At 41.8% G+C, this 21,317-nt stretch overlaps 1 protein-coding gene and 1 long non-coding RNA gene across 5 annotated transcripts in view; both read right to left on the reverse strand.

The window, feature by feature from the left end:
- Positions 1–1,710: 1,710 nt before the first annotated feature.
- LOC141572796 (uncharacterized) lies at positions 1,711–5,278 on the reverse strand. Of its 2 annotated transcripts, none has more exons than XR_012498290.2 (3): positions 5,144–5,278; positions 4,118–4,367; positions 1,711–4,032 (listed from the first exon to the last, which is right to left on the reverse strand). It is a non-coding gene; the product is annotated as an uncharacterized LOC141572796 (long non-coding RNA). The 2 variants fall into 2 exon arrangements; XR_012498291.2 differs by having other exon boundaries at positions 1,711–3,303; positions 5,144–5,276.
- A 12,980-nt stretch (positions 5,279–18,258) lies between these two features.
- Positions 18,259–21,317, reverse strand: part of HECTD2 (HECT domain E3 ubiquitin protein ligase 2) — a 70,397-nt gene continuing 67,338 nt past the window's right edge. For 2 of the 3 annotated variants that reach the window (XM_088791957.1, XM_088791958.1), the window contains exon 20: positions 20,465–20,721. In XM_088791957.1, the coding sequence (XP_088648083.1) occupies positions 20,601–20,721 (121 nt within the window). In that variant the 3' untranslated portion in view covers positions 20,465–20,600. Of the gene's footprint in view, positions 20,722–21,317 lie in introns of all 3 variants that reach the window. The other variant, XM_019739189.3, reaches the window with a different exon arrangement.

Consider the following 21,317-nt stretch of genomic DNA (forward strand, 5'->3'; position numbering starts at 1 on the left):
GGACACTGGATCAAGGGGCTCATCAAAGTTGGGTTTCTTTTTCCACCTATCTTCCCACCTTGTATCTATAAGGCTTCATTCCTCTGCTGGTTACTCCTGCCAAAAGTTAATCCAATCATGAGCAAACAATCAGACAGACCTAAATTCAAGAACTTCTATAAAACAACTGGCCTATATTTTTTAAAAATGCCAATGTTATGAAAGACAAAGAAAGGCTAAGGAGCTCTTCAAATTAAATAAGAGTCTCATTTTCAGTTATGAAAACTAAATGCAACATGCCAATGTGGGTTTTCATTAGATCTTGGATGGGAAAAAATTGTTATATACTGTATACTAGGTAATAGTATTGTTTCAATGTTAAACTTCCTGGAATTTGATTTTTATATTGTGGTTATGTAAAAGAATATCCTTGTTCTTAACAGATACATCCAAAGTATATAGGGATAAAGGATCCATATGTCTACAGCTTACTCTCAAATACAGTAATAATTACAGTAACAATAACAAAAATGCAGAGAATATGCAGAGAAGGGGAAGAGAAAAAAGGGAATGATAAAGCAATTTTGGCAAAATGTTAATCTAGGTGAGGAGCATACTAAATTCTATTGTACTATTCTTGCTACTTTTCTGTAAGTTTGAATATGTTTGGAAACTTAAATTTAAAAATTAACAAAAAAGGTATTGACAGCTGACCTCTATATAGACTCTCAATGTTCATGTAGCAATTTCATGGAAGAGTCATTGATTAGCCTGGATCTTGTGCTCATTTCATTGAGACCTGGGACAGACACTGTAACCGACAGCCTCACCAGAGACTTTATGAAATGGGGAGGAATTCCCCAAGAATCCACAAGAAAGAATGTGGGAGAGTGTGCTGGACATAAAAAAAATGACAAGCAACACATCCATCATCACCCTGTCTCAGTCTTCTCTCTTCCCACAGCTTCCAGTCTTCCAGATCCTATTCTGTTGGTCTCCCAATGTTCACTTGCTGCCTGGCCCCATCTTCCCAGGCCATCCCTCCCTCCAAAATGGCACCAGACAGAGGCAAAGTCCTTTCAACAATCAGCTGCACACTTGGGTCTTTTGGGGGTTCCTTGCTCCTCTCATCATACCCATCTGGACTTCATTCCTCTTGGTCCTACTCTCTCTTAGTTCATTGATGAAGAAATCCGTGTTCATGGGCAAGTATTACCAAGGGTTATATGTGTGGTCTCACCCTCTGCTTACAGATTCACATTTTGACTGGGCCTTAATCCAGGCAATAAAAGCCAATGGCAGGATTTTCAAGCATAAGAAGTAACATGGGGCAGGTGGGCCTCTTGCTTCTTTTCCACCCCACTGTGTTGGTGGTTTTTTCCTTTATCTCAGGCCAGGGTTTCTGACAGGGGCTGACTGCTGTCCCTCTCAGTTGGAGGAAGCCAGGGGAGCCAAAAGGAACCAGGCCAACATCACTTCATTTCCCAACAGACAATTTTTACAATTGATTTGTTCCCAAGCAGTAAAGCAGAGTTAGCAAAGAGCTTGCTGGAACTGAGTCAGTGCAGTCTTGGCATGGGTACCTCTGCATTCAGCCTTCTTGAGAACAAGGCAGGATTGAGGGAACCCATCTACTGAGGGCAAAACTAGTACGAAGCAATGAAGAGAATGCATTCATTCATTTTTCATGCATCTATTCACTCATGTATTCGTTCAGGAAAGGCAGAACAGCATAGAGGTTAAGGTAGGCCCACATGAACATTCTCGAAGGTTGTGCTGTGTTCTGCACAACTCCAGGGGGTGCTATTCACAGGGACCATATGTGGTAGCCCTAGGTTAGCGGCATTTGAGCTGGGATTGCATTGCTTCGCTTCAAATCTGTCTCGACCACCTCCACCTGTGTGACCTTGGGCTAGATTCTACATGTCTCTGATTTAGTGACCTCATATATAAAGTGAGGATACTCCCTGCCTCCTAGGGGTTGTTGTGAAGGTTAAATGACTGAATACATCTTCAGTAGTCTGAATAGTTTAAATAGCATTGCAGTGATCTGTTCCTATAGTGGCGGTAGAATACTGTTGGGAAACCATCTGGGTCTGGGGCACTTCTGTGTGTTTTTTTCCTTCCAGGCATTTTAAAAGCAAATCCCAGACATAGCATATTATTTCACCCATAACTACCTCAATATATGTCTATAACGAGAAAGAACTAAAACCAAAAAAACCCCAAACAAAACACAACCTACCCACATACAATGCCATTATCACATAAATATAATTTATTCCTAAATGTCACTAATATCAAGTTCATATTCAAATGTTTGTCTCAAATGCTTTTCTGTTTATCCCAAATGTGTTTATTTAAGGTGGTTTCCCACTCATCCTGATGCAGGAGGCTTTTAAAGGTGCTGCTTCTGTCTAAGGGGCATCCTTCTGGAAGCTTTGCATTTCCTCCTGTAGGGTGGCAGGGACAGTGGAGCAGCCAACACACAGAACCCACCTCTGTGTGTGGCTACAGGAGTGGTGATTTGATAGCATCTGGGCAATTCACACCCATTATAGGAACGGAGGCTGTGCGAGAGGCACCTCTTCCTGTGTTTCTTCTTCTCTTCTGCACAGGGATAGAGGGATGAAGGCGAGCTTTTGTGAGAGGCATGTTCTTGTAGGGAGTTCGTTAATGCCGGAAAGCTCAACCACTTTTCATAGTCGGTTTTCAAATCAGAATCTCAGGCCCTCCCACAGTGTGTGCTTCATATTTTATCTGACCTGTGGTATCTGACTACAACCCCCTTCCCACACACTGTGGAAAGCCCTGGTGTCCTGTGCCTTTCTCTGGAAAGGACTCACGGTGACCTCTTGCCCTAATTTCCTCTTTTTGTAATGTCTCAACATCCGCTTCTCAAGGCTACTTGCTTTTCTCTTGATGTTCCCACCCACACATGGAATATGCCCATTTCCCTTCATTTCCTCAAAACGCTGCTTGCACATAGCTCTCAGGGGATTCAGAGGAAATGAGAAGCAGGGGTGGTATGGCTAGAGAACTTGTTAAACTGTAGCAACACAGCACAAAACACATCCTGGTTCTTACATGTCCTTCTATGATCCCTGTCACCTGAGACTTCTCCTTGTCTTTGCTTCTCCAGGAATCCCGGCCTCTTGCCATGTTCTGGGCCCCCTCTCTACTCCCATTGTAGCAATGTCTCCCCATGCTTGTGCTTCCTCATGCTTTCCTTTGAGGTTGCCCATGGTGACGTCAACTTCTTACATTGTTAGGTCAGGAACCTAGTCCCTTGGTCTAACTCTTCCGTCTCTGGACCACTTCTTACTACAATGAAAAGGCCATCAGAGTGTTTTGTTAAACCAAAGTCAGAGTTCACCACTTCCCAACTCCTATTTCTACATTATCTATAGCACAGTTCTTTGCCTAGACTATCACGGTAGCCTTTACCTGGCCTCTCTAACATCATTCTTGGTCCTCTCCAACTCAGACTTTTCTAAAGCCAGAGTGATTTTTCCAAGACACTAATCTGTGATCACACTGCTGCCATGTTTAAAATACATCAGTGGTGTCCCATTGTGCTTTAGACAACGTCCAAAACCCTCAATATGCTCACAGGCTCCGCCTGAGCCCAGCCCTGCCCACACCTCACCTTCATCTCATGTTACTCTCCCTCATGCTTTCTCCATCCACTGGTTTTCCTTCAGTTTTTTTCAAATGCTTCCAGTTCTCTCTAGTGGCCAGACCTTGGTCATGCTTTTTCCTCCACCAGCTCTGCTTTCCTCCACCACCTCTTACTCCTCCTTTGATTGTCTGCTTAGAGAGAACTTTCCTGGCCCCTGCTGGCACCCTTTTGTAGTACCTATTAATTACTCTTATAATTGTTTGTCTAATTTCTGCCATCCGTGCTAGAGTGTGGGTTACGTAAGGCAGGAACCATGCCTGCCTTGTTCATTACTCTATCTTCAACCTCCAATGCAGTGTCTTGTACAAATACTCAGTGAGTAATTATAAGTTCAATTGAACATCTAAAGGATGCCACTGGTGCCATGGTTACTGGTGATAATGAAAAAAATCCCAGTAACTCAGAAGTGAAATCATCATCCTGTTAAGTAAATCAACAATGCCACATTACACTCACCTGCAGATGCTATGATTCTGACATTTCAAAGGGGAAAAAGGGGCGGGAGGAAGTGCATCCAAAGCCCAGCTGGTGCTTACGGAAACATTGCTTTGCGATGTTACTTTCTTCACCCAGGAGAGACTATTTCTTATGCTACATTTCTAGAATTATACAGTTGCATGCGTAATGCCTCAGTTCCTGCTGATGAAGTGATTTCTGCAGAGAATTGGCTGCCTTCCAAGAGGAAGGGCGGGCTCCTGAGATGCTTCTGAAAAAGATGAAAGAATTTCCAAAATCGCAGCTTAATGTTATACCACATATGGGATTTTCAAATTCACAGCTGGTTGGATAGTCATTTCCGGCTTCAAGCCATTTGACTTACTGTCTCCGTGGCTTCAAGCACCCAGAGCTTTATTTATCTCCTGGTGACCAAGGGGTTTCTCTGCCTTTTTCACCCCCAGTTCCTCCCGCCTGCTGAGTATTTCCAGTTGTGTAATACGAGCATTTGATTACGTGTCCATACGGACTAGGCGCTCCGTGGAGGTGGTACCACATCTGTGCTTTGTCCCCTTGATCCTGCAAACAGTAGCTGGATCTTAATATGTATCATTGAATAAATGACTCCCCAATCGATTGGTTGATTGCCAATAAAAAAAGCATACAGGAGAGAATCACCATTCTATACAAAAGACAATATTGATACCAACATAAACCCTCCCTTAAATATGCTCAGTCATGTCCGTATTACACACTCTTCCTCTTCCAGTCTCTATTGCTACATAACAAACTACCCCAAAACGTAGTGGCTCAGAACAACAACCTCTTCTATTGTGCTCACAGAGTCTCTGGGTCAGAATTTTAGACAGGGCACAAAGAAGATGGCTTGTCTCTGCCGCATGACATGTGGGCGCTCAGCTGAGAAGACTCAAAGGCTGGCGTGACTGAACAGGTCGGGGTGTAACCATCTGGAGATGCCTTCACTCCCATGTCTGGTGCCTTGGCTCCTATGACTTGAAGACCAGGGCTGCAGATCAGAGCACTTACCTGGGCCTTTCCATGTGTCTTGGGCTTCCTCACAGTGTGGCAGCCTCAGGGTAGTTGGACTTCTTACATGGCTGTGCGTCGTCCCGGGAGCACAGCAGAGGCTGCATCACTTTTCATGACTCAGCTCCAAAGGTCACAGAGTATCACTTCCTGCCATACTCTGTTAGTCAAAGCAGTTCACAAGGCCATTGAGGTCAAGAGGAAGGGAAATCAACTCTGTCTCCTGATGGAGGTGGGGCAACCTTGCATTATGGGAGAGAGAATGTGGGGCAGGAGATAGTTTTATAGCCATCTTTGAAAAATACGGTCTGGTGCACTCCCTCAAGCTTTCCCTGTTGATAGGTGGGAAACCTGTCAGGCATAGGGTGTTGGAGGAAGGACCGCAGCCAAGGTAATCTCATGCTCATATGAGTCTTTCTTGGGGTTTATTTTTTTTCTTTTCAAGCAGAGGTCCCTGTTTTTATCTTCTTAATCACGATTGATTTTTGGCGTTAAGAAATGATTTTTTTTAGATGCAAATAGATAGGCAAGATGAGACCAACGTTGCCCACCTGTGTTATTTATCAAGACATTAATAAGTGTTTGTGGAGAAAAAAAGACTTAAAGTTTGGAAAAACTTTTAAAAATAATTTGCCTCTTAGAAATTAATGCACATTGTTATAATCAAGACTGACGAGTTCGGCAATAAAGAAACTTTTTAAAGTTTATTTAATTTAAGCACCTATTAGGTCATCAACAAAATGTTAGTGTCCTGTTCCCAGCTCTGCACTGTCTCATGACCCTGGGTCAGTTGCTTCCCTTCCTTGGGCTTCAACATCTTCCATCGGTAAAATGAAAAAGTTGAATTAGATGATGTAGAAGGTCTTGTGGTCCCCAGGGGCGGCTATCAGTTCCCCAAGCTACCCCCAATCACCCCACAGCAGGGTGTTCCCAAGATAATCCCTCTCCAGATCACTGACCCAAAGCACTGACGAGTTAGAAAACCTAGAGTAGCCCCTGAGTCTGTTTACTGTTAACCTGCTGGGACATTCTTGGCCCATCGTTCTCACGGGATTGTTGTGAGGATTGAGTGTGACAGTGTGTGGCAAAGATGTTGCATATGCTGGACAGACATTATTTACTATTGTGTTACCATAACAGTCAGAGGCAAGATCAAAGTCCAACCTGACTGGTCTTTAGAGTGACTGAATTGAAAAGTGGGTGGACACCATTGATTACTTGGAGTTGAGCTTGTAAACAATCTGTCAGGAAGAAAGTTTCAGACAAACAGGTTGGAATTCATGGGACGGAGGTGGGGCCAACAGGCAGGGTGGTGAAATCAGCTGAGTAAATAGAAGTTTCCATAAAGCCCGTGTGACATTCGCAGAATGGTATCTTGATGAAAGGACTCATCAGAAACCCATGGTTGTGTTTGCTCTTTGTGTGGCCCTCAAGAGACCTCGCCCCATGTCCCGCCAATAGGCCATTTGAGATTTGGCCCAGTAAGTGACATGTACCCGTGGGCCTAGGCTGCATGAACCCATAAGCTGTGACAGTAGCTGATATTTATTACATGCTTATTAAATGCCAGGCCGTGAACTAATTTTCTTATAAGCTTGTTCCATTTAGTCCTCCCAGTAGTCCTCTGAGTTGGGTCCTATTATCCTTCCCATTTTATAGATGAGGAAACTGAATTTCAGGAAGGCCACACCCTTTGTCAGGATTCAAGCCCAGTTCTTTTGACTCCACAACCCATGTCCTAAACTCAACGGGAGGCCTTAGGTTCAGAGTTCACACTGTTTCCTCCTCCATGGAAATAAAAGTAATGCCTACCGAGCATCCTCAAGGGGACGAGCACCAAGTACACAATCTTCAATGAGTTCTCACAGTCTGATGAGGTGCGTATTACCCCACTTTACTGCTGAGACTGGGCTTAGAGATGTTAACGTGTACAGTCATGCAGCAGGAAGTGGAAGGTTTACTCCTCATCTGCCTGACCAGGAGTCCTTGCTCATCAGCCTTTTTACCCTCTGACCCTCCCTTAGCTGTCTCGGGTCTACTCACTTAGAAACCATCGCTCCCTTCTTGGGATTCCATGGCTTTGATACTTCTCTCCTGCAGCCTAGTACACAGAGGTCCCATCTCTCTGCCAGGTCAGGGGCTTTGCCAGGGCAGGGCTGGGGTTTTATTTTATCTCCGTGTTTTCTGTGCCCACATGTCAAGGGAGCAGAGAAGGCAGCCCAGAGCTGAACTCCAGAGAAGCTTGGCTATCGAGTCCTTGGGCAGAGTTTTGGGACTGAGACTGACAGGAAGCCTCCTGAGATCTTATAGGCAGAGGGTAGTGAACAGGGACAAAGGTCCCAGTAGTGGAAGGTACAGGGGTGGAGATCTGGTTTTAGGGGTTCACCTCCTAGACAAGGACCTAGGGAGGAGTTGGGAGGTCAGTGGGGTGGGTAAGGGATATAAGAGGCTCCCATAGCTGATGCCAACCAATAATCAAGTCCCAAATGCTTTATAGGCACCCATCAGGCCCATGTTCTTTTCTGGATTGCCCTTTCAGAGACACCAGAAACACCATCGTGTTGCCCTCCACCCACCCCATCCCCTCTCTAACCACACAGTGTTAAGTCAGTGCTGTGCAGTAGCTGGGTTAGAGGTATCAGGCACAGTGAGCAGAGACATAAAGGGAGCCTCCATCCCTCTGGGCCTCCTGGCTCTGAGGAGCCACGGGTGCCAAACCCTTTCAAACTGTCTAGGGCCAGTCATGATGCAACCTCAGGCTTTGTTGCAAGTTGGCATATGGCTGTCAGCGCGCCAAGAAATTTTGAAAAAAAGAAGAGTGGCTTGGTAAAAGCTGAACTGCCAGGGGAGCCACTGCAGGGCCCTGTGTGGCCTGCCAGGTGTGTGACAGTGAGGTGCAGCTTATCCCCTCCTCCCCCTGGACTCATTCTGAAGCCGTGCCCTGAGGGGGCTGGCTTGGATGGGTGACTGTTTCTACTTAGGGTTTTGGAAGCCCTGAGATTCTGCAAAGAGGCCTTGGGTGAATTGCAAGACAGAGGCCAGGTGGCCAGAGCCCTGAGTCCCTCACGCCAGTGTCAAATGAAGCAGCTTCTCTCTTAGCTGATTTCTGTACTTTGCTGCAGGGCTCTTTCCTGCCTGTGCCATCCAGGTCTCTGTAGCAAGGGCAGGAATTCTCTTCCAATCTCCCTTCCCTCTGCTGATGAGCCCACATGCACATACACACACAAACACTCATGCACGCACACACGCTCACACAGGCACAAGACCGTAAAGAAAATCCGCTTAGTTTTTACTGCACATTCACAGCGATACATTAAAAATTCAGACAATAGAAGAGGTGAAAACATGGGTGCACAATCTCTTCTTTCCTCTCTATTCCTCCCTTCCTTTTCTCTCCTCTCCTCTCCCCTCCCTTCCTTCTCTGTTCATCCTCCCCTCCCCTTGGCTCTTGGCCTATTTTAGCACCTTCCATTGCTCACTCCCCTACACAGGAAATCTTTAAGCCTCGGGAAGGGCAGGGAGATGCTGGGATGAGTCATTCCACTGCAGGGGGTGGAGGAGGGAGGGAAGACTGTCAAGGTGATTGGGCCTTGGGACGGCCTGCCTTTTCTTGCTTTCTAGCACACCCTGCATAGTGAAACTGAAAATCTGATGCGCGAAAGCAGTTACTCTCCTGAGATGACTCCCAGAGCTCTGGGGGCCCTACGGTCATTTATCTACTTTGCGATCTTGAGTACAAAGCTCTCAATGGTGTGACTATATTCCCTCTTAGGTGGTCTCTGAGTTCTGACCCAGCTTAGAAGGTTTCTGGTTCCTCTAAGAAGGGAGCGTCCTCCCTTGCAGCCAGGCTGTAATATTGGTCGTAATAAAAGAGGCAAGAAAGAAGAAAGCCTTGAACAAATCAAGCTTTCGAGGTACAAAAAGCAGTTCACTGTAGTCTCCAGACATTTGAACGTAAGAACTCAGAAGGAACAAAGGTCTGCTTTGAAAGATGCAGCTTCCTGGGATCTGGTCTCCCATCAGCCCTGCACTCCAACACCTGTCATCCCAAATAGGATTGTTGATGGTGGTCCGAGGGGATGGGGAACTACCCTTATACGAAATGTGTCTGTGTGGGGGGCGGGCGGGGGGAGCAGCTCCTTTCCTAAGGGCCTCTCTGTGCTCTTGGGTGTGATAGGATTACCCCTCTGGCTCAGAGAATAGCTGGTTGTCTTCCCTCACTGGGGAGTCTGAAAGTTGGGACTGATGAGAACGAAACTCTAGATGGCTCTGGAGGAGATGCTTTGGTTGTGAAAGAATGCTGAGTCGGAGTAGATGTTCCAGCTCTTATTCCTCCCCTGTAGAACAAAAGCATATCCTTCCAGCTTTCCAGGGAATGGAGCAGTGCAGTGGCTGGATCCATATGGTACGGCACTGGGATTCAAAGTCCTTGGAGACCAGGCTTGGTGACTTCCTGGGGTCAGGCTTTGCTCACAGGTGGTAACACCCTGGGAGTGTCACACGGAAGCAGCTCTGTCCAGCTCACCAATGCTATGTGTCCCCACTACTGTGTTTCCCCAAAAATAAGACCTAACCAGACCATCAGCTCTAATGTGTCTTTTAGAGCAAAAATTAATATGAGATCGGTCTTATTTTAATATAAGACTGGGTAATATAATATAATATTAGTATAATACCGGGTCTTATATTAGTTTTTGCTCCAAAAGACACATTAGGGCATATTTTCAAGGGATGTCTTGTTTTTTCATGTACAACAATCTACATTTATTCAAATAGTCATGTCCTCTTCTTCTGGAACATCGTCATAACATCCTAAATGCATCCATCTGGCTGACGAGCTTCACTGGAGTTTATTTTCAAGGAAACACAGTAGTTAGTTTATATTCTTGTGGATATTTTCTATGGAGAAACAAACATAAATCTATTCTTTTATGGAAATGGGATCACGGTAAACATGCTGCTCTAATGGTTGCTTTTCACGCTTAACCACATATTTTGTACATCTGTCCATGTCAGTACATGTCCATCTATCTCATTCCTTTCAACAAAAAGAGGTCTTCTTAATGCATTGGTGAAACTAGAAAAGGGAGGAAACCATGAAGTCTATAAAGCTTGTTTTCTTTTCAATATTATTTCCACTGTATTTAGGAAGAGAAAAATCTAAAATTAGTTTTCAAATACTTCACATATAGTTAAATTAAAAAACCATCACAGAAATGATAGTTGGATTGTTGTAGGAAATCAGCGTATAAATGGAAAAGACTCACTTTGCCATTTTGACCATTCCTCATTATTATGCCCATTTTGTCTTCAGTTGGACCGTTTGAGCAGATGGCCAACTGTCTGTGGTCGGCAGAATAGTGGCCCCCAAAGATGTCCGTGTCTTAATCCCAGCAACCTTTGAATATGTTACCTTACCTGGCAAGTGGGACTTTGCAGATGTGGTTAAATGAAGGATGTTGAGATCCTTGGTTATCTCGATGAGGCCAATGTAATCACATGGGCTCTTGTAAGTAAAAGAAGGAGGCAGGAGGGCAGCGTGAGAGATGAGCAGATGCTGCAGAGCTGACTTTGAGGAGGAAGGACGGGGACCATGAGCTGAGGTGTGGGGACTGGCGGCCTCTAGAAGCCGGAAAAGACGAGGAAACACATTCTCCCCTGGAGGCTCCGCAGGAATACAGCCCTTCTGACACCTCAATTTTAGCCTCGTAAGATCCATTGCATACTTCTGATCTCCAGGACTATGAGATAATACGTCTGTTTTGTTTTACGCCTCTTACTCTGTAGTAATTTGTTACAGCAGCAATAACCAGTACGCCTTCACTCATGTGTCTGACACGCTGACATGCTGTTTGGTCTCCCTTGGATCCAAACACAAACACTGTGTCTAAGATCATGACACTTCTATGGTTCTAGATGATAAGGTGCTAACTCAGGTAGCCTCTGGGGCTGCTCAGAAATTGTGTTTGGCTTGCATTTCCCAATGCTTTCTTGTGAAGTATCAAAGAGGAGGGTGTGGTGGCTGTGTCTATAGATGTGACGGTGCATAGAGAGCTTCCCAACTTTCCTTTTGACCACTGGAATCTCAGAAGTGACAGTCAAAAGTGAAAAGTAGATCACTTGGGACAAACTGGGGGATTTTTTCCTAGGTCTCCAGATTTCTGTCTTGGACACAGAAAGTGATTATTGGTCCTCAGCACGTCGGTCCTCAGCACGTCAGAGGTCAGGGGTGATGAGCCCACGCATAAATGAGGGCGGTTGTGTATCTCAGAGGCCGTTTTCATCACCCCCATTTACCCTGGGCACTGACTGATGAGCTGGGCTCCAGTTGGGGCTGTTCCTGCTCAAAGCCCAGTTCAGCGATAAAAGCTGGAGACAGAAGCCACATCGAGCAGGTACCTCCTGTCCAGGCACTTTATGGACACTTTTGCTAGGGTTCGGTTCCTGGGCCTGTCAGGTTGCTCCCTTCAGGGGTCTAGCACATGGAGCAAACACATGTGGCTAAATGAAGATAAAACTATCTGCTGTGCCCTTCAGCTTCCAAGTGCAGGCTCCTTTGTAAAATCAGTTCAGAGAACATGCTGACATCGTGCCTGACTGCTATTGCCACACTCTGCTTCCCCCTCTTCTGAGGCCCAGAGCTGGACTACATTTTTCAGATTCCTGAAAAACTGCATTTTGCAGTTAGGTGTTGTCAAGTATGGTTGACACTCAGGTGTGCCTCCAGATCCTCCTTCAAGGAGGGTCTTGCTGTTCAGGGACAGGAAGTGCAGTCAGGAGGACAGTCTCTGGCTGTCGGCTCCTTCAGTATTGTCCATGGCTGCAGAAAGATGCCTCACTCAACGTCACACTATCCAGGTGTGACTGCCTTCCGCCTGACTGCCTGAGGCAGGACAGAGAAACCTGGCCCATTTTAGCACAATAGAGGAAGACTGACCGGCAGTATTTGCTCCACGGGGCTGGCCATTACTTTGCCAGGACTGTGTTACAGCTTGATTTCTTGCTCTGCCCAATTCTGTTTCCTTTCACAAGTAGATTCCTAATAAATTTTGCGTAGCCCCAAACTTCATGTCAGCATCTACTTCCTGGGGATCCAGTCTGCGACTTTGTGACTGAGTTCTCTCCAATGCAGTGTGAGAGCAGGGTGTTCTGTTTTCAGGCCTGGCCCATGAATCTTTCGGGGTCATCCACCATGCTTTCTCCTTCAGCCTGCAGGATACAGATATCAACGATGCCCTAGGAGATGGTGGAGCCACAAGATGGAAGGAGCCTGGGTATCAGGATAGGGAGAGCTGCCCTACTGACCTGCACATCCGCCCAGAACTGTTAGGTGAGTTAGAAATTATCTTCTATGATATGAAGCTACTGAGTTTGGGGCATCTATTTGTTACTTTAGCTTAGTCTTCCCTGACTTATCTCTCCTCTGAACTTACCTCGCCAGAGACAAATGGAAGAGCTAGGGAATGGTGGGTCTCTGTGGGGGTGGCCATTGACCAGGGGGGATTGGAAGCTTATGTGCCCACTATGCCTAGGCACAAGCAGGCCAGAGATTCCTAGAGAACCAGAGAGAAGAGCAAGGGTTGGGGTGGCTTTTCTGTGTGTAGATCTACACTCCAGTGAAACATGCCCCGATGCTACCGGGCTCTCATCAATCAAAAAGCAGCTGCCCTCCCTTGGGGGCAGCAGTCAGAGAGAGGAGAGAAAGTAAGTTCTCATTCTCACACTTCCTGAGTGGAGAATTGAGTCAAAGGCCTTTTCTCGTGGGCCACGGTTGCTATGTAGGAAGAGGAGCACGATTCCAACAATGAAATCATTCAAGTGTTTCAATAATTCATAGTTGGGTAGATGACAAATAGGTGATAGGTGGAGGGGTAGGTGACACACTGAAGTCTTGACAGCCAGTGTCCAAGCAAGTTCGTGTGAGTCAGGGCAATGGGCTACTAATTAAAGGTGAAACTATTTACCCATGTAGTTCTCTGGTCCACTCCACTGATTTGACGAGTGTTGCATCTGCCCAGTCAACTCAACAAGTCAGGTAGGATTTTATCAGTTTACCAACCCAGTACTGTGCTAGGTGCCAGGTGGGGACACAGGAAATACCTCTGTTCTCAAGCTTTTGACATGCGCACATGAACTGCACACCAGTTTGAAAATACTAAGCGCCACTTGAGTGAGAAGATAGGTGGGTGGGTGTGAAAAAGGGAGATTTGTCTTCCAGCTAGCTTTTTTGTTTGGTGGCTGGTAATGTTTCAGGGCAAGATTTGGCTGGGGAGAGAAAATTCTGGTCTAGGGAGGTTGTGGAGGGCAGGGGACCTGAGATGGTTTGGGACAGAGCTAGGGGAGGAGTTGTTTATTTGGAGAGGAGCAGGAAGAGCACATCAGGAGCAGGGCTAGGACTGAGCAGGGTGAGTTCAGGAGACTTTTGGGAGTTGGTTTAGGGGAATATGCAGAATAAAAGTGGAACACATGCCAGGCTTTGGGGTGGAAAGGTGGTCAGATAAGCACCAGGTATCTTAGACAACTTGATAGTACGGCACATGATCAGAACAGAATTTTATAAAGATTGTCTGTAGAGACCTTAAGATAAATGGGGGAAGAGTAAGTCTACAGTTAGAGAAGCTGGTTAGCTATGAAGGGCTGAGTGTCTAAATCAAAGATGAAACTGTAGGAATGGAGTAGAAAGAAGGATCAAATCTGAGAAGCAACATAAAGATGAAGCTTGCTGACATGAGGCTGAAGAGAAGGAAAAGTCAAAATGAGATCAATGTTTATAAGCCAAGCAAACCACGAAAATAAGATTGCCAATGACAGAAATAGTCAAGTAAAGAAGGCCTATTGAGTCTTGGCCTATATACCTGTGGTGAACACAAGATTGTGCTCCTTGAGAAACCCTACTGAAATAATTCTGTATTTTTTTCTATTGTAATTTGTGTGTTTGTGTGCATATAGAAAAAGTCAAGTCAGATTACAGAAAAGCTTAGCAGCTTAACTCGGTGGTGACTAATGCTCCTATTGTATGCATACCCATGCGTTCTGAGTCGTAATATCTAAATGGCATGAAAACACTGAGTTGTAAAATTGTCATAAAAATCCTGGAGGTATTTTTTTGATATGGTACACATTTGAATACTTCATAACTATTCAGAATCATATCTGCTTCTTATGTTTGTAAAGATCAAGCAATGGTATATGGAGCTGTGATCAGCCTCCAGTTTAAATATAATAAGCACTCAATAAACAAGTGGTAACAAAAAAATAGATGGGTGTAAACAATCTACAGAGAACAATGTACTTAAAAGTTTCACACATTGGATGGGGTAAAAATAACCAAGAGGCATGCTTGTACAGGCTGCATGGAAATGGGAGAGGCCATTTACTACTATAAACTGTTATAAATTTTAGACAACATATATCTACAAAACTCTTAAAATATCAATGTCCAAGACTGAAAGGAAAAGAAATCGTCAGTTATAGGAAATGAGGAAGAAATGAAAAGCCAGAAGTATAAGCAGTATTCGGTGATTCATGACGGTGATGAACCCTCTAATGGATTTTAATGCCCGTATGCGTTCAACAGACATGCCTTAGGCCTATTCAAGGTGAGGAGCCCAAAATGATCCCACTTCAAGCAGTCTAGCATTTACAAGGGCTGCTATGTCGATGAAAAGGGATAGAAAAACTCTACTTCTAAGCCCCAACTGGTGCCACTATAGGTGAGGGGGGCCATATTTACACAAGTAGAAAAGGAACCATAATCCAAGAAGTCAACACAAAAATTGGTGTGGGAAACCTATAGGGCCTTGATTGAGAACATGAAACTATTCTGTTAAGCACTTGCACTATTGAGGACATAAAATTAAATAAACTAAAATATAAAATGACAAATACACAAAAAAATAAGTCACTCTGAGAGCCAGTTGATGAACTTATCAAGAATTAGTACTTCAAGAACTAAAAAGAGGAGAATGATCTAAAAGAGTATCAAACAAGGATGCTGAAAATTATTAAAGAAGTAAAACCTTATGAAAAAAAGAACAGTATGATAAAAGAGCTGGTGGACTTGAAAAGGAACCAGAAGAATTTCTAGAAGTGAAAAATACAGCCATTGAAATAAAAAAAACAAAAGACTCAGTGGGTTGGTTGAACAACAGATTAGGCATAGAGAGAGATGGAATGGTTGAACAAAATTGTCCAACATATGTTTAACAGGAGAGATTAGAGAGAAGAGGGAAGGCCAATATTCAAAGAGAAAAATGGCTGAGGAATTTTCTAGAATTGAAAGATACAAATTCAAGAACCATAATGAATCCTAAGTAGGATAAACAATATACAATATTCACATTGTCTTTAATGTTCTGCAGTTTCATAAGAAAAGAAATATCTTAAAAGTAGCCAGAGGAAAAAGAAATATCTACCAAGGATGACAATTATAATGACAGCTAACTTCATATCAACAATGAAACCCAAAGACAGCGGATTAATATATTAACAGTCCGAAGAGAAAAATAACCATCAACATAGAATTGCATATTTAATTAATCTTTCATGAATAAAGGTGAAATAAAAGCATTTTCAGATGAATGAAAAAAGAATTTACTACCAAGAAACCCTCATTTAAAGAGCTTCTAACATATATAATTTAGGAGGAAGAAAATTGATCCCAGATATAGGTGTGAAGAACAATAGAAAGGAAATGGTACACAAAGAAATTGTAAATACGTGGTTAAATCTAAACAAACATTAACTGTATAAAATGTTTTATTTTATGGACATTAAAATTAAAAAAAAATTCGTATTACAAAAGATAAAAATCAGGCCACATACTAGATCTTTGCAATAATAACAATGTTAATAGTAATTGTACTAATACCAAATACTACGCTTATGATCAGGCATAAATATAATTACTTACATATTTATAAGTGCATATACATACGAGTGCATATACATATATGTATATTTATGTTTTATTTGTAAGTATATATGTATATATCTAATTCATATATACACATATACTTATAAACTTATTTAGCTACATATTACATATACTTATATGATATATATACATATAAGTATATAAGCACACATATATGTTTATGTATACTTTACCTAGGTTTGTTTAACAACTCTATGAGCTATGTATTATTATTTTATTTTAGAGATGGGTAAACTGAGTAAATCATTTACTCAAAGTCACAGTCATTGGCAGATCTGGGAGTCATATTGAAGCAACGTTGCTCCTGTTAACAAAGGATCAATGTTCAGAATAAAGAAATAACTCCTAAAACCAATGAGGAAAAAAATAGAGAAAAATTAGGCCATGGAGAACTGACCATTCACAGAAGACATCTGAACAGCCTGTAAATGTACATAAAGGTGCTCAATGTCATTAGCAACTATAGAAATGTAAATTAAAACACACTGGTCAGACTAGCAAAAAAGGTAAGCTAAAACCAACAAGCGCTGAGAATGTGGAGGAAAGACAACCCTTACAGTGTGGTGGAAATGAATGCTGGGACCACCACTCTGGAGAGCAATTGGGCAACATCTGGTAAAGCTGAAGACGTACACCCCGTGACTCAGCCATTCCACATCTGGGCTGTCCCCTAGGGGGACTTCTGCATGCACACTCAACACGGGTAAGTGTGCTCATCTTAGCCTGGCACACACTGGAGAAAATATCTGAATGTGTCTGTGGGAGGATGGATCAACAAACGGGGATACATTCATTTAATAGGATTCTACTACGCCATTGAAATGGGTGAACTATATCTAAATGTATAATCAGGGATAATACAATATTAAAGACAATATCGAGTGTAAAAAGTTGTGTACAGACAGGTGGAGTATGGCAGCAGGTATGCAACTATACTACTACTATATAGTGTTTACAGAGACACATGCATAATATAAACGTAGGGCAGTGTGGGAAGGATTCACACCAACTACAGTTTTATGGGGAAAAAGGAGAAAGTATTTTGGGACTAGAGAAGCACACAAAAAGGGGCTTCAACTCCATCTGTGATTTTTTATTTACAAAGAAAATCTGGCAAAATGTTAACATTTGCTAGATCTGAGTGGAAACATGGTTTTATTATGTTAATCTCTGAAAATGTTCTCTCGAGTTGAAATGTTTCCTTAAAAATAAACTCATTTATTTTCGAATTTTAAAATCGCCTCTTACACATCTGTAAAACAGTATTAAAAACCCTTGCCTAGTGAGACATCCATAAGGGTAAAATTCTAAAGCACTGTTTCTAGAATAAGAAATATGCTAACAATTTTAATGCCTCAAAGCACTTTGTGTTCTTTAATATGGGGTTGCACCCAATGTCAGAGAGTCAAATCCTCCAGGCTTCAGAAACAGTGTTACAACCACACTGGCACCATATTGTGTACTCTAGGCCAGGTACCGTGGAAGTGGTTTTCACATATTCATTTAATCCTCCCTACAACCCTCCACATGAGATAGGGAGATTATTGCCATTTTACAAATTATTTTCACTTGATAATTGAGGCACAGGGAGATGAAGTAACTTGCCCGAGGAAACACAGCTGGTGAACAGTAAACCCAAACCCAGGCAGTCTGGCTTCAAAGTGCAGTTCTTAACCACTACACTGGATGAAAGGCTGTGTGTGGCCGTCTGGGTGAACTGAGCATGTTCACCCTCCAGCTACCTGTCTTCTTCCATTAATCACATCATTCATGACATTCTGGCCTATATTCTCATCATCTCCTGTCTTTTTCTTAAGTATAGGAAATGTGGGCAAGGAAAAAATGCCAGACAGATAGTTTTGGAGAGAAATACTTAAGATCTGAAGTTGTCTATCTATGGCCAATGAAATGTCGTACTTAGTTCATTTCAGGGTGGTCTCTATGGCACTCGGTGGAATAGATCCAGACATTGTTTCATACTGAAAATAACTGAAGAAGTTGGTGGTACTTGCTGTCAATAACAACACACATCTTTTGGAGCCATGTATATTAATTAGCACTTTTCCTAAGCACTACTTTAGAGAGTGTAATGAAGGCAATAGTTTGCAATATTTAAGATATTTTAAACTTACGATTTTAGTTGATTGCCTAATGTTCAGAAAACAAACTGAAACCTGACTGATTGTATAACTTTAATATTTGAAAATTTTTATCCAGAAGTTAACAACTTAATACAATACAGATTTGTACAAAAAACAGGGACCGTTAAAAACTTCTGATCATACAGACAAAAATATGATTAAGCTAAGATTTAAAAAGTACAGGACATTTTGTAAATACTGATAAATACCGTGTAATGATTTAATTTACTGTGGCAGATACAAAAATCAAGAATTCATTAACAGATTATATAAAAAAGCAACTACATGAATTGTCTAGCTGTTTAAATTAACAAAATATAACAGTAGTGGTTTTTTAAAAAAATGAGGTATTGTTACATCGTAAACAAAAAACAGCATAAATAAATAAAGGCAATGTACAATTAAATGCTAAATGATTATAAATTTCAACAACAGACAACAAAAATTTTCCAGTTATTTATGGACTTTGTCATTTAAAAATCTGGCTTGCTTGTGTACTTCTTATTTAAAAATGACATAGCTATCGATATACAGCACATCATTAAACATGCAGACCAAGCCAATACAATTTTTTCCATCTCTACCAAATAAAAACTTTACATTTTATTTAAAACACTTAAATCTGGTTTCTTATACATGATTCTTTTGTGCTTATTAGTTAGTAGTAACCTACATTAAACGTCTTACTTTCTAGTTCAAGCAGTGTAAGAGAGAAGCAGTTTTATTTGCATATGGATTAAAAACAGAGCAAAAAAAAAAAAAAAAAAAAATGAAACCAAGACGACTTTAACTCTCTTAGGCTTTCCAAGATTTTTAAGAAGAAAATCCTTTAAATAGCGTATCCAAATGTAAAAGCAGAGTCACTTCTGTCTCAAAGAGAAGAGTAAACCAAGTCGTAACTCCTTTTCCTTCAGAACTGCAGGAATCCAAACTGATACCTAGTTCCTCCACCCGAAAAGAAGTCTGCTGGTTGGGTGCAGGAAGCATAGCAATGAGGAAATAGTATAACTCAGAAAAAATTGTGGGAAAGTATTATTTGCATGTGAACCATATGCTGGTACTAACTGCTGGCTTCATTATTATTGCAAATATATCTTCAGAGATTTCTGAAGGAAAACTATCAAAGTATAATAGAGAAATCTTGATTTGGAAGTACTTATAACATGCTAATAAAACTGCTTCATTTGCTGTAAATGAAAAGAAAACCATTTACTGTCCGACTTAAAATGCAGTTTCTTTTTACATGCTACTTTATTAGAAAGTCCAAAAAGAGTACTTTTGAATTTACTATATTCAGAATCCAGTGAAAAACAAACATTTTGGTCAAAATGTTGAACTTGATTTTTCCACCAAGCTACGTCATTTTGACACAAATGTTTTTATTGTATTCACTTGCGTCAAATATCTTATCCTAAACTTTACTAAAAATTAGTGTTTCAGTACAACTGGTGATCAAAAAATATTAGAAATAAGCCTTGTACATCGATCAAAGTATATATAAAAAGTTTTCTTTTGTGCTTGTAGTTGACTTAATTTACCAATGATTAGTTATCTGATTTCTTTTCTAATATCCCGACCCTTAAGAAGAAATGATCATTATACAAATATTACAGAAGTACTCAAAGTAACTAGTTTACTGCCAATGTGCATGCAGACTAACAATACTTAAAAGAATATAACCATGAATCCAATTAGTCTGAAAATAGTTACACTCTTGTACAATCGTCTTTATTGATTTGTAAAAGCTGTATACACATCTAAAACCCTGAATTTACTTTGTAAAAATAAATCTTTAGCAATAAATGGCACTATCAAAATCCCATTATTCTCAGGCTATTATGTAGTTATTTACAGGCTTTTCAGCAACAGTTGAAAAGAATCTTATAGGACCAAAGCCAGTATATCAAAAAACCCTGTAAACTGCATTTGCAATTGTACTGTTGTTTACCTCTATATGAAAATATGGCTACGTGCCTTAAATTAATGAGACTGTAGCAATGTGTGTTGCTACTGTGTGCTGGCAGCACGCAACCTGCCACTGGGTTCCACTGCGTCATCAGTGCATTCTTTACCGCACCTTGTTTTCCCAGTGGAATACCTGTGACAAACTACTAATGGAGAATGATAAAGTGCTGTATAAAAGAGGGATGGAACCCACATCTGTCTCTGCCATCTGGTCTTTTCCCCACTCAAGCAATGTCTGTGGTTTTAGAAAATCATGCCTCCACTAAACATACTTCATATTTGATTTTTTAAAAAACCAGTATTTTAAAGTTGGTGAGCTTTGTCAAGGTGTTTTGAAACAAAAACATAAAAAGGTTAAAGGCACAATAAGAGGGAAGTGAATGCTACATATAAAATATATTTCAAGTCTTCTAGGTTACTCAAGTCCAAAACCTTCTGAATTTGAAATTCCAATGATCAATTTCTGTTTCAGGTCTTTTTTGCTCTTGTAGGGGGGAAGGCAAAGTTGATTGAAGCAGGTGTGGGCCACAGGCAACCTAGGGAAAACATTTTGTTAAAGACATTGAGCCTCAAAATACACACACAATGACTGCTAAGCAACTTTCAAAATACCAGGACACACACTTGATCCAAATCTATCTTACTGTCCTAAGAGATGACTCATTCTTTCCTTCATTGAACCTGCTATGCATCAGGCACCCTTCTCAGCATGGGGCTAAGTTTACCGACAAGACAGTCAATGTCTCTGCCCTCATGCAACTTTCATCCTAGAGGCATTATTTCTGGAGTCAGACACATCTGAATTCGAATACTGTCTCCTTCACTTACTAGCTGTGGGACCTTGTTCAAGTTGCTTCATGTCTCCAAATCTCAGTTTCCTCATCACCATGATAGGGTATACTATCCAACTCAGTTGTTAAAAAGATTAAAAACAGCTATCTACATAAAACACCTAACAGAATAGCAGATAATATGACTGTTACTATTATTTCAGTCTTGACTGTCAGAAAATAATAAAAAGGCTCCGGCTCCTCCCACTGCTGCCTTGAATCACTGCCTGCATAGCTCTGGCCACCTGGCTCCTTGAGCTAGCCACCGATATTTGGAATTCTTACAACATAGCAGACATTAA

Source organism: Rhinolophus sinicus, chromosome 15, assembly GCF_057876585.1.
Source record: "Rhinolophus sinicus isolate RSI-liver-muscle chromosome 15, RSI-T2T, whole genome shotgun sequence".
Classification (NCBI taxonomy): Eukaryota; Metazoa; Chordata; class Mammalia; order Chiroptera; family Rhinolophidae; genus Rhinolophus; species Rhinolophus sinicus.